At 39.7% G+C, this 13,366-nt stretch overlaps 1 protein-coding gene across 1 annotated transcript in view; it reads left to right on the forward strand.

Annotated features, from left to right (window-relative positions):
• The first annotated feature begins 1,012 nt into the window (after window positions 1–1,012).
• The window catches only part of kiaa1549lb (KIAA1549-like b), a 149,578-nt gene continuing 137,224 nt past the window's right edge, over window positions 1,013–13,366 (forward strand). Inside the window, exon 1 of the mRNA XM_039681654.2 lies at window positions 1,013–1,530. Within this exon, the coding sequence (XP_039537588.2) occupies window positions 1,350–1,530 (181 nt within the window). The 5' untranslated portion in view covers window positions 1,013–1,349. The remainder of the gene's footprint in view (window positions 1,531–13,366) is intronic.

Genomic DNA, 13,366 nt, shown 5'->3' on the forward strand with positions numbered 1-13,366 from the left:
CATTTTTGCAACACTATAAGTGTGTCTCATCGGGTAATCAAACGTTCCACACACACTTGCAGTCTTCGTGCCAAGTTGAACCCTTGGGCCAACTACAGGAAATAGCCAATAGGCTCATGCAATTAGACAAGTGGTCAAGTGCCAAGACCGCAACGTGCGGGTGTTTGGAAAGGCCCTATATCTAAATTAAAAATGTAGTAGCTAGTAGGCCAAATAGCCAGTGTTGGGTAAGTTACTCTAAAAAAGTAATTAGTTACTAATCACTGTACCTCTTCAACAGTGTAATTAGATTACTGTACTAATTACTGTCTTTAAAAAGTATTTAATTACTTTCAAAATCCCATATCAATCTCAACGAGCTGAATAATACAAGGATAGACATAATTCTGTTTTAATTCTTTTAAATAAATACTATAAAAAAGCATGAATTATCCTTAAACTGACCAAGGTGGAGAAGGTTACATTATAAAAACATACTTTTTAACATCAGACAATACATTTTGATGTTAAACACACTATTGTTTTATGTCTGATCTCATGACATTTCACACTTTTTCATACATATTTTATAATTATTCATACGAATTTGTACGAGTGCGGTCATAATATTTAGACACCTCATAGAATGCATACGAATCGCTGTGAGATCGGATTGATCCATACACAGTATTTACCTCAATTACATCAGAAGTAACTGTAATTAAATTACAGATAAATGAAGAGTAATCCCTTACTTTACATTTCCAATGGAAAAGTAATTAAATTACAGTAACTAATTACTAATTACCCAACACTGCAAATAGCCTGCCCTTGACTTTTCTGTCAGAATAAGTCAAGTAGGCTTCTGAGAAGTACTTAAAGTGTACTTTACTAGTAGAAGATAGACCTGAAGAGCAGTCAACCAGAACTAGACACAAGTGTTTTCAATGTTTCTGTTTTGTTCGTTTTTATTGGAAACCGTTTTATGCTCGGCTGATGGTAATATACTCCATTGACCACTAGAGCATGCACATGGCACAAAACTACAGCTTCTCTTCCCTGCTTGCGAGCTCTTTTTCATTAGACAGCTTCACAGAACAACAGATAGAATTACATGCATCCCTTCCAACATACGATCACATTTTGGGCGTTAAATAGGAGTGTGAGCCATAGATAAAACAGTAAAAAAAATGCAGACCTCTCTCGCTTCCCCAGTGTCGCAGTGATGGTGGACTATATGGGCATTTCCACGAATGCAGCTCTGCTCTGGCACTTGGAGCGGCGTGACCACCGCACGTCCCACTGACTCACGGGTCTGAGCAGATGTCTGGTCCAGAACCGATATCGGGCCACCTCCTCTGCAAACACAAATGGCTGGTCGTGTCGCGGGAATCTGCCGAGATTTGCACAGATTGAGCTGCAGAATTTTGCGGTCTGGAGAGAGGAGAATAGGATGCTTTTGCACACACGCCTCTGGAGGAATGCTGAGCACTAAACTCTCATCTTTATCAATATTTCTACTTTTATTACACAGCACACAGGCTTCTGACGGTAAGGCGACATCTCATCTAGCCTATAATAGCTACTGTATTTCTCACGCGAGTCTTTGAGCTTCAGCTGAAGGAAATGAGGTGAACAATGATTTTTGTTGAGGAAAAAAAGAGAAAGCTTTATCATAAATTGATTTCTATACATAGTACAAAATACATTGTATGGAACTTTTACACCATTAGAACATTAACATATTTTTAAAATGTGGTTAAATATTGGTAGATCTTACTTTTAGCTGTTTTAGATCTTCCTTTTTATTCTACCCATTGTTTTGCCGTTGCGTTACAATATATACCTCAATGTTTTCAAATAACCGATGCTATTCATATTGTTAGAGTTTATAATTTGAGACTTTTTTTTGTATGCGCTACTCATTGCATGTGTCTAATAGGCAAAAAATGAGAATTCACTACTTTGGCTTGACTTTTGTGAACTGTATGTGTGATGTAATGTTATCAACCGCACGTGAATGGCCAGCAGTTATGCAGTGAAGTGTGTAGGCGCGCGCTGATGGATACTGCAGCTCTACACGAGATTGCAGCACTCTATTGTCTTTAAAACACCGCCAACATCCTTAAACCAGATATGTTTCCTAACATAACGGCATATCATTACATCTGAGTATATTAGCATCTTTTAACTGCATGAAATATCTATAACATCGCGTCTAATCTTGGGAATATCATGTGTTGAGATACAGCGCCATAAATCAACCATTGCAAAGGAGCATTAAAACTGTCCACAACAGCATGGGCTGATTTTAGATGCTGAGGTTTGTTGGTCCTGAAAATACAGGAAGATCATCTGCAAATATGCTGTTCTGCATTGTGAATGAATGTGTTCTTTAGGTGTGGACCAAAAAAAAATCGCCTACAGAGCAGCTAACAATAATGGCTTAATATTAAAAATGTCTAAATAAAAGTGCAGAAAGGTTGAAAATGCATTTAGCTTTAAAAAAAAAAAAAAAAAAAAGTCTAGTTAAGAGGGGATCTGCTTTAACTGGGTCACATTGAGTGTGATATCAGTGTTTGACCTGTTTGGATATTTATTTTCTAGTTGGTTGGTACAGGGTTCCAAACAGGGTTGTTTAGGGGTCATAATTTGATGCTGTCACACAAATGATCCCCTCTTGACCCACAATGATGTAATCAAGGCATTAAAAGTCAAACCTGTCTATGTAAAGACAAATGCTTATTTGACCAGTCAAAAATCAAGCCGTTTATTTGTTTTTATAAGATTTGGAAACCTGTGAAGTTATGATATCTGGATCAACTAATTTAAGAACAGATTTAAAATGTGGATTGATGGCATACTTGATTTGGGGTTGATTAATAGACCTTTCTCACAATAACCAGAAATACGTAATCGTTGTGGAAACAGAGTTCCTGTCAACCGTCAACACATCAGAAAAACATACCCGAGGAAGAGAAAATTGATCTGAGAGTCTTCACTACTTCGAAAAAATGTAAACTTGTTATGGTCCAGTTGTTGATGACTTTGTAACATGGTGTGGTGATGCTTGTCTGCAGCTGAATGTATCTAAGACCAAAGATATGACTATTGATTTTTGAACTGAAGCTCATTCTTCCCAATATATGTTCATTAAAGGTGAAAAGATGGAGTGTGTGAAAGTTATAAATATTTAGGGACTATTATTTACTATAAAGTGCGTTTTGATATGAATACCAAAAAGAAGTCTGTCAGTTTTATTCAACAGTTATTCTCTTAGGTAGTGACCTTTTTTGCACTGTTCTTGCTATCGAACTATCAAAGATGAAGAACAATTTATACAAATATTAAAATCCCTTGTACAATCAGATTGTTTAATACTCAGAATGGTATATGTGGGATATTCTATGCGCAGTGGGGTGGTTGGAACTCAGATGGCCTAATTCTTTGGTTAGAAAGAGCTGCAGCTACTCCAGAGCGAACTTGTCCATTCCCAATATTTATTTCGCCACAAAAGTGCAAGTTGTAAACAGTGTTGCATGGATATACATATTAATAAAGTTGAACATGAACTGGCGCATTAGTGGATTTATTTTTTGGACAAAAACAGCAACATGCAAAACTCTCGTGGGGGAAAGAGGATAATAGCCTACATTCGTATACAAATGATGTTATCAATATACAAAAAAGTATTAACCAAGCAGAAAACAAAAAAATGGGGGGGGGGGGACTACTTCATAATACATAAATGATAAACAAACAATTGCGGGTTAGTCAATGGTGACATGAGAAGTAGAAAAGATCACAGGATCAATAACATCCCGCCGGAAAGCCTGAATCCATTTCCGTCGAACTTCATCATCAGGGAACAGAGGGAAGGAATGAAAACGACAGATATGGCTGCTTTTGGGAATAACAAAAAATGACCGGTACGCAACAAATCTTACTAGTTGCTTGCGCTATTTGTTCTGACTGGAGCGGTAGAAGATTACCACGACAATTGCGTATTACCGGTCACAAATACAGAAGTTGTGAGAAAGGTCCATTGGCATGTCGAGTATAACAGAAGAATAATTCATTATTTGTTGTGGATCTAAACATTTAAAAATTATATATATTTTTTTATTTAAGTTGCAATTAAAAATGATGTCTTATCTTAAAAGGGTCATATTATGCTTTTTAATGTTTCCTTTTCCTTTACTTTGTAATGTATCTACAAGTGCATAACATCTGCAAAGTGTCAGAGCTCATAGTCTCCCAAAAAGGATTTACTAAAAGAGAACACTCATCCAGACTTGCCTAAAATGCCTTGATCAAAGTCTAGATATAACAGCAAACAGCTACGTTATAATGTGAAATATTAGCAAAATACAAAGGCATACGCAAAAAAAAAAAAAGGAACTTAAAGCTTCAGTTAATTGTAGTGTTGTCGCCATGTTGCCTAGACAGTGTTTCGAAGCGAAAGCACATCGAAACATCCCATTGTTTGGCCTTCTGAAAACTGTTAATTAGGAATCAGTGGTATACTCTTTCTGTCAACATTACACTATGGGAAACACCTCTTACTTGGCCATCTGTGAATTTTTATGCAAATCACACCTATCAGGCCAGCAGCACTGACCCAAAATGGCATCCTACAGTACATCTCTTCACTTATGGGGTCCAAGCAAGCTTTTTTTCAGTACATTTGTTAGTTTGGCAAGACTAAACTGTCCAAAAAAAGACATACTTATCGTAGGTATAGAGCATCACAGTCCCGGCCACAGCCGGTGCCGGAATTAAAAATTCAATACAATTTCTCCATTGACATTTGAGATATAAGCCATAAAAACGTAACCGTACATGGTAGACTTAAAACCAGCTACGGCTGTACTAAGTGATTGTATGTGCTCATATAAACGCCAAAAGTTCATGGGGCACTAACCTTGTTTTAAGATAAATGCCTTTTATTCGCGATGTATTGGACAAGTACTTCATTACCCACAATCCTAAACAATCCCACAATCCAACAGTGATGCATTTGATTGGTGGAAGTCGTGTCACGTGTCTGAAACCCCGCGAAGGTACGTGAAGACTGAAGATCGCGTGATGACGTAGGGCTAAGTTCATTGGTCGCACTTCTGAGACGCCCGCGCGCCATTGGATGTGCAGTTGCCACAGCTTAACTAATGAGCGAGCCAGATACTGCAAATGCGTTTGCTTCAGTAAATCGAGGAAAAGGAGTTTCCCTGTACATTCACTATATAAAATTCACTGGAGGAAAAAGTTCACGTGCCCGTCGTCAGATTTGGAAGTCGCTCAAAAGGCTCTTTCACGGTGGTTTTCAGACGACTTCACTGAGGCGCGGTGGTTTATGGGAGGAGTAGTTCCTTTGCTCGGAAATGAAAACATGTACACAGGCTTGTACCCTCGACTTTTTTAGTATTTTCTCTTCGTTTTTTCACTCGAAATGATGTGTTGTATGCTTATGAGTTTAGCCGTAGCTGATTATCCTCAGACATGCTCTGATACTCTTTAGATATGGATTTTACAAAATGTCAATGGGAGAAATTAATGGGAAATTTACTTCCGGCACCAGCGCTCTCTCGGGCTGTGGGCGGGACTGTGATGCTCTATTCAGGCTGAATAAAGCAAGAAGTGTAGTGAAATGCATTTCCAAGCAAATGAAATAGATAAAAGGTTAACTTACCAGTTTAACATAGCATCATCTATCAAATCTATTAAGTCCACAGCACCTTCGTGCACTTGTCCAGGGGGATGTTGATTCTCTATTGCAGCTAGGGATCAGCATGTGGTATGCCTGGCATTTCTGGGTCCAGAGTAGGGCTGCAACAAACTATTATTTTGATAATCGATTAAGACCAATCGTCGATTATTTTTCCGGCTAATCAGTAAGTTTGGAACGGTTATTCAGATTTTTCAGTTAGTTAAATCATTGAGTTATACAAATTCTTACTATAATATGAAAAAGAAAATCAGTTCAACTTTTTAAATAGTTGTTTTAATGAACTTAGAACCAACTAAACAGGTCATTCTAGTTTTCAGATGTCCAAATCCCACACAAATGCTCTCTAAGCATTCTTTAATTAAACAAAATTAAGCATTGTTAAACACTGCTTCTCTTTGAACTGAAACAGAAAAAGGGACATTTACTTCAGGACACAAAGAATGGTAAAATATTAATCTGCAAACCATTATTATAAATATAAAATTACAAACGTTTTTTTTTTTTACATGAAAATTAAGCTGACAGAGACGTTCTCATTCACCTTTTAATTTACAGTATGAAAAAGAAAAAGTAACTGCCATGACAACATGACATCATGACTTTTGCGTAAACATACATACTTTCGAGTCAAGTGGCATGTTATCTCTATGCATTTTGAGCTATCCGCGTGTATCCACATGTATGCGTCTATGTCTACGGCATTACCGTCCGAGTGATTCCACGTGTCTGTACACGCCGACAAATGTCCGCGCGAAATGAAGCAAAATGTACATCTACATCTGGGGAGCGATCTTTTTTTTTCCTAGGATGGTAAGGGAACAGTCATAAATGCCATTAACCCCAGTGACGGTTAGGTTTAGGGACGGGGTTGAGGTAAGTCATATATTTATATATACAGTAATAACGTTAAGTCAACGGCGTTCATAAACATGCTGAAAAGCGATTATGTGTGTTGATAGCACGTCAAAAATGGAAATACGAATTGGCGTGTCATACACACGCTACTTCATGAGATCCGTCTATTCTTCCTAACATCTCCTTTTGTAAGTCTTCATGATTATAGAACAAAATACAGGCAAGTGATAAGACCACAATACCTAATAGTGTTACAATAATAAAAACAGCCCTACTCCTAAGCTCGATCAAGCTTTATTCTATGCAAAATAATTCATAACATTTCTGTAATTATATTGTTATTGATAATATTATTACTATTATTAGTAGTATGGAATTATCTAAAAAAGAGATTTACGTTACCACTAGTTGGTTAGCTCCAGCTGGAGAACACTCAATTCTCACCAGCCCCTCTTTTGCCGGGATGTTTCCTCTTTAAGTGTTCCAACATGCATGTTGTGCTCCCTTGACAAGCAACTTCCGCCTTGCATGTATTGCACACGACAGCACTGTTGGTTGAAACTTTCCCAAACCTTGCTCGTTCGGATTCGTTTGCACTCCGTCATAATTCGCGCTGTTTTTCATTTTACCACATTAGCATTAGTAAATGGCTGCATTACACTCTAGTGCCACAGCGCCGTAGCGGTCAAATCGTGATATTGCACGCCCTTACATTAGGTCACGTGAGATCAAACGACAAAGATATTTGTCGACAATTTTTTATTGTCAACGTTGTCGAGAATGTCGATTAATCGTTTCATCCCTAGTCCAGAGCATGTCAAAACAGATATTACAGACACCTGCCAGACAAGGGCAAGGAGGATGAGAAAGATCCGTTTTTTCCCCAAATGTCTGTCGCCTGGTAACCCAACAAGGGTAGACGAATGGCTTATGGCAACAGGGGGTGAAACTCTGCATGAGTCTTGCCCTTCTGGCATCGAACCAGTTGGTCATTGACTGGCCTTTAGCTGTTGCATGGATGGACCTTTGTTATCCAGAGTCCCAGTGTATGGGTTTTCCTTGCTAGACATGGTGGGTTTGCAGGATATGGGCTGGTCTCACAGGCCATCTGAACCCGCGTTCGGATTATCCTTAATTAATTCATCTTCACATCAGACGGGGCATTCTATGCAATCACTCTTTTTTTTGGCTTACATCACTAGAGGAGGAGATTTTTGGGGCTTTGTCACAGGGAAAAGCTTGTCACTAAGCTGTAGATGGAAATCCGCACCTTGACATACCTAATTCTGCCTTTCCATGCTGCCTGACACAGTCCACAGTGGAGACTCTGGGACTGGTGCTGGTTGGTAAGAGAGTGCTTTGGCTGAATTTGTCCTCAATGTCAGTAAATGATAAGGCTCACCTCCTTGATCATCCTGTAGACGCTAAAGTTCTGTTCTGGTCAGCTGTGGCTACAATGCAGCAGCGGTTTGAGGCAAAGTAGAGGTAAGCCTTCAAGTCGTTCATGCCTTGCAGAGCCCTTCAAACCAATGCAACGACAGGCTACACATCGTTCTGCTTTTACAAAAGTGGGAGCTGCAGGAGGACAATCATTTTGGCAGGGCCCGAGGAGGGGAAATAGATCCTCACAGGGGGAAAATATTAAGACTTTTTATGACCAGCAAAAACAACCTCCCTCCTGGCAATGAAAGTCCTGCGCTCAGGCGGCAGCAGCCCGCCCCTTCCCCCTTTTTTTTTGTGTGGGACAAAAAGAAAGAGCCGATATTTCAAAGAGATAATGCAAAAGTTTGGAAGAGGATTTTCTCCTTCTAAAGCAGGTGGTACCAGAAGATAGATCAAAAAAGGTGTTCTTCAGATAGTATTTTTTCATTTAAAGGAAGCGTTAGATATACGCCTTATTCTGGACCTCGTAGTTTTAAACAGATATCTGAGTAAATAAGTTCAGAATGCTGACACTCAAATCCCTGCTTCATTAGAGAGTTGAGATTGGGTCACCTCAATTGATCTAAATGATGCTTATTTTCACATCCAGATCAATCCTCAGTACATAGAATATCTGAGGTTTGCATTCAAAGGAAAGATGCATGAATTTAGGGTTCACCCATTTGGCCTTTCTCTAGAACCCCACATTTTCATGAAATATGTGGAAGTGGCATTGATACCATTGGGGCAAAAGGGAAGGCAAAAGATACTGTTCCTTTCCTCATTACCGAATATTCTTACCTTCCTTCAGGAGATACTAGATGAAGGGTAGGCCTTCTCTGCGATCAAAGTGTTATTTAATGGTAAAATGGTTGGTAAGCAACCTATCATAAGTACATTCCTGAGGGGTGTGTGCCATCTGAGACCAGTTCTCAGACCTATTTTACCAGCATTGGATCTGTGCTTGATACTGAAAGCACTCAAAGAAGCCCTGTTTGAACCTTTGAGGAAGCAGATATGAAGATTGTTTCATACAAGACAGCGTTACTGCTTCCTCTGACCTCTATGAAAGGTTGGAGAATTACATGCATTTTTAGTTAACCCTGCATGTATTAGGTCCACCAGCAGCCATCACCAGCATGGGATTTGACGTGTACGGTCGCTGCTGAGAAATGGAGACGAAGATCACGACTGGATAAAAGGCTGAATTAGGAGTTGTTTCTTGCAAACAACGTAGGCTATGGATTCTAAAGATTTGGATTACATGAAACTAATAAAATTGATGTCTTTTGTGAATTTATGTTGTGTTTTATAGGAGAAAACGCTTTATGTGTCTCACAGTAAATCAAATATATTACAAAATGGTTCAACGAGTAACGTTTAAGAATGTATCTGTAAGGTTTTATAGTGTATTGTTTAACACAATGCAGGCGAAATGAGCAAAATGTTCATATTTATGAGTATTATATCAATAAATGCGACTGGAAACTTAATTAATAAGACATTTGAATGCAATAGAGTCAAAACATAATGCTACGATTTAAATATGCATAAATTGTGATGCGGTGGATTTGTTCATACGTAAATAAATTACGTTTTTGTGCTGTCAATACGTAAATATTTGTTTTAGTTCTGTAAATACGTCAGTATCATACGTTTCTGCGCATATAAAATGTAATTATAAGTACGTATGATAGAACTACACTTTACGTACAATTACATACGTATTCTCATGAGATCACGTTGTATAGACAGATATCCATACATCCATCCCTCATCCAATCATCCTTCTATTGTGGATCAATATCATGGATAGAGATATAGAAAAGGGCTGCAGTTTTGCAATAAATAATAATAAATAAAATTATAAAATATTGTAATTGCAATTAAATTAGATTTGTGTGTGGCAGCTGCATGTACAATTATTATTATTATTATTATTATTATTAATAACAGTAATAATAATACAAATGAGCTTAAAATAAAAAAAATTGAAAGGGTTTATTGCATTAAAAACAGGCCATATTTTTAATAAATAAACAAGTTATCATTCAAGGTACACTAAATTTTAAACATTTTAAATTCCAACATTGTTTGTGAAAGTCTGTATGATTCCATGGTATATTTGGTTTACTGTTTGAGGGTGGTGCCAATTTTATTGTTACCACCAAATATTTTCAAGTCTGGGTTATCCAACCTCTCTGGTCTCGACTCGGACTCGACCCTATATGGTCTCAGTCTCGACTCGGACTCGACTCTCTTTTGTCTCGGTCTCGACTCGGACTCAACCCTCTATTATCTGAGTCTTGACTCGGACTCGAGTGAGCTGGTCTCGACTACAACCAGTGGCGGTTCTACTTTGAATTACACCCAGGGCGAGACCCCCTTCGAGCGCAAATCCCCCCACCCCCCCCAAAAAAAAAAAAAAACTTTGCATATTATAGGCTACTGTAAAAACTCATAATTAAAGTTGATTTTAGTTGATCATTAAAGTATTAGATAATATGGTGACCAAAATGATCACACACAGAATCTTGTTCAAAATGCCTAATACAGAGGGAAATCAATTCACCAAGTTAATAATATTAAAGGCTTGTTTTAAAGGAGTGTCTTTCATCTTACTTACTAAACTTAAAAAAAGGTTAACACAAAAAAAGGTTTTATATAAAGATAAACCTCATATTTCAGCATTTAAATCATCTCTATAAAAAGAATGAGTCAATAAAGATACATTCCTGAAATTTATAGTGGACAGTACAAATTTGTACCGATTTTCCCATGGATGTCGTTGCTATAGAACCATGCACTCATTACACTGCGCTCTCCACAACGACAAAGGAGTTTTTAGTAGCTAATGTATTTCCACCACAGAAAAACGCTTGCTGTAGCTCTGCTAAAAGATGTATTTACGGAGAACAGAAAAAAACACCCAAGTGTTTGGGTGCACGTGCACTCTCATATACTGAAAAGTTTATGAGCGCGCGTCCCGTGAGCGCATAATGAGCGCGCCCCCGTGCGCCTATTTGAAACATAGAGGATTTGAAATAACGACCTCGAGCGTGCAAAAGACGCGATACGGGAACTAATCAGGAGATTCCCTTGACATCGCTTCTGCGCACGGCACCTTCTCAGCAAGCAGGGCGCCATTGCCAATAATTGAATCGAAATGATAAAAAATAGAAAAACTTCGCGGCACAGAGTATTTTTTTAACTGCTCGTGCCGCCCCCCATGTGACATGAAGAAATGCCGCCCCGGACGACTGCCCGGTTCGCCCGTGCCTAGAACCGCTACTGACTACAACACTGCAAAACTGACATGAATCCAGGGAACATACCTGCAGAAATTCCCCCGATCGAGTTTGCTGAGCACGGAGCTGCAGCGATCCCAACTTCTGCATCTGTTGCTTCTTCCCCGCTGTATATTTCCAGTCCTATGGTGAAACCAGCGCCCTTCTTTATCCGGGAAGAGGATTGCAATGGATTTCTCCTTCAATGCTCTCGAGGTACAACTGTACCTCGTTTACTCACTATCCATACCAGAACAACGAGCTATGGAAGAGTATATACAAGAAGTCTTAAATCATGGGTACATCCATCCATCAACTTCTCCTGTAGCATCTAGTTTCTTCTTTGTGGCAAAGAAAGATGGACATCGATTACCGCATCAATTACTTGCATCGATTGTCGAGCCCTTAACAAGATCACCATGAAGTTCTGATACCCTTTCCTTCTCGTACAACTCTGCACTCGAACAACTACGAGGAGCTTGTATCTTCACCAAGCTGGATCTCAGGAGTGCGTATAACCTCGTTCGGATACGGGAGGAGGGTAAGTGGAAGACAGCCTTCATCACTCCCTCTGGCCACTAGGAGTACCTCGTTATGCTTTATGGGCTGGTCAACGCCCCTTCGGTATTTCAAGATTTCATGAAGGAGGTACTCCATGATTTCCTAAACAATTATGTGATTGTCTATATCAATGACATACTTATCTTCTCTTCAAATGAAGCTGCACATCAAAAACATGTCTCCAGAGTTCTTCAACGACTACGAGATCACTCCTTCCTGAAGGCAGATAAATGCCTTTTCCATCAAAAATCAGGGTATATAGTGAATGAACAGTGGTTACAGATGGACGATGGAAAGGTCGCCACAGTCATTTCATGGCCTACGCCGCAAACAGTAAAGGAACTCCAAGGATTCCTCTGCTTTGCTATTTTGTATCGCCGATTTATCAACAATTACAGCAGCATAACTTCTTCACTTCCCTCTCTTCTGAAAGGGAAACCGAAGTCCCTGTCCTGGAACCATGCCTTCCAAACTCTGAAAAACAAATTCATCTCAGCTCTTCATCTACGTCATCCCAATCCAGATCTTGCTTTCATCATTGTAGTCGATGCCTCCACAACTGGAATGAGTGGAGACATTGGCTCGAAGGAGCACGACATCTGTTCATGATACTTACCGATCATAAGAACCCCCAGTACCTCCAGAAACCCCCAGAAACCAAAAGACCAAACCCACGTCAGGCCCGTTGGGCCTTATTCTTTCCCCGGTTCCATTTCCACATTTCCCATTGTCCAGGAGCCAAGAACATCCGTGCGGATGCCTTGTCCAGACTCCATGCTCTTCCAGACGTCATTGACGAACCCGAATCAGTCCTGTCCCCTACAGTGTTTGTTAACCCTATTCTATGGGACATGGATGAGCAGATCCAAGAAGCTGCGAGACAAGAACCAGCTCCACCAGAATTCCCTGACACCCTCACATATGTTCCAAATGAATATCGCCGACCTCTTATCGAATCCGCTCATTCATCAGTTGGTACTGGTTATCCCGGGACAACACGAACTTACACCCTTCTACAACAACAACATTGGTGGCCGGGCATGAGAAAGGAAGTACAACGTTTTGTCCAGGGATGCCAGGTTTACGCTGTCTCGAAGATTTCTCGGCACTTACCTTCTGGGAAACTTATGCCTCTACCCATTCCACAACGGCCATGGTCTCATCTTGGCGTTGACTTTGTTACTGACTTGCCTCCATCAGGAGGCAACACCTGCATTCTCATTATAGTTGACAGATTCTCCAAAGCCTGTAAACTGATCCCCTTGCCAGGTCTCCCTACTGCTCTTGCAACAGCCGAGAACCTCTTCAACCAGGTTTTTCGTCATTTTGGCATCCTAGAGGACATTGAGGGCCCCAATTTATCTCAAGGGTTTGAAAGGCTTTCTTTTCCCTTCTCAGAGTAACAATAAGCTTGGCATTGGGGTATTATCCTCAGGCAAATGGGCAGACTGAGAGAAAGGTGCAAGAGATAATTCGTTTCCTTAGCACGTTCTGTCAAAACCATCAAGACACATGGAATCAATTCCTCGCCTGG

Source organism: Pimephales promelas, chromosome 10 (assembly GCF_988280905.1).
Source record: "Pimephales promelas chromosome 10, fPimPro1.hap1.1, whole genome shotgun sequence".
Taxonomy (NCBI): Eukaryota; Metazoa; Chordata; class Actinopteri; order Cypriniformes; family Leuciscidae; genus Pimephales; species Pimephales promelas.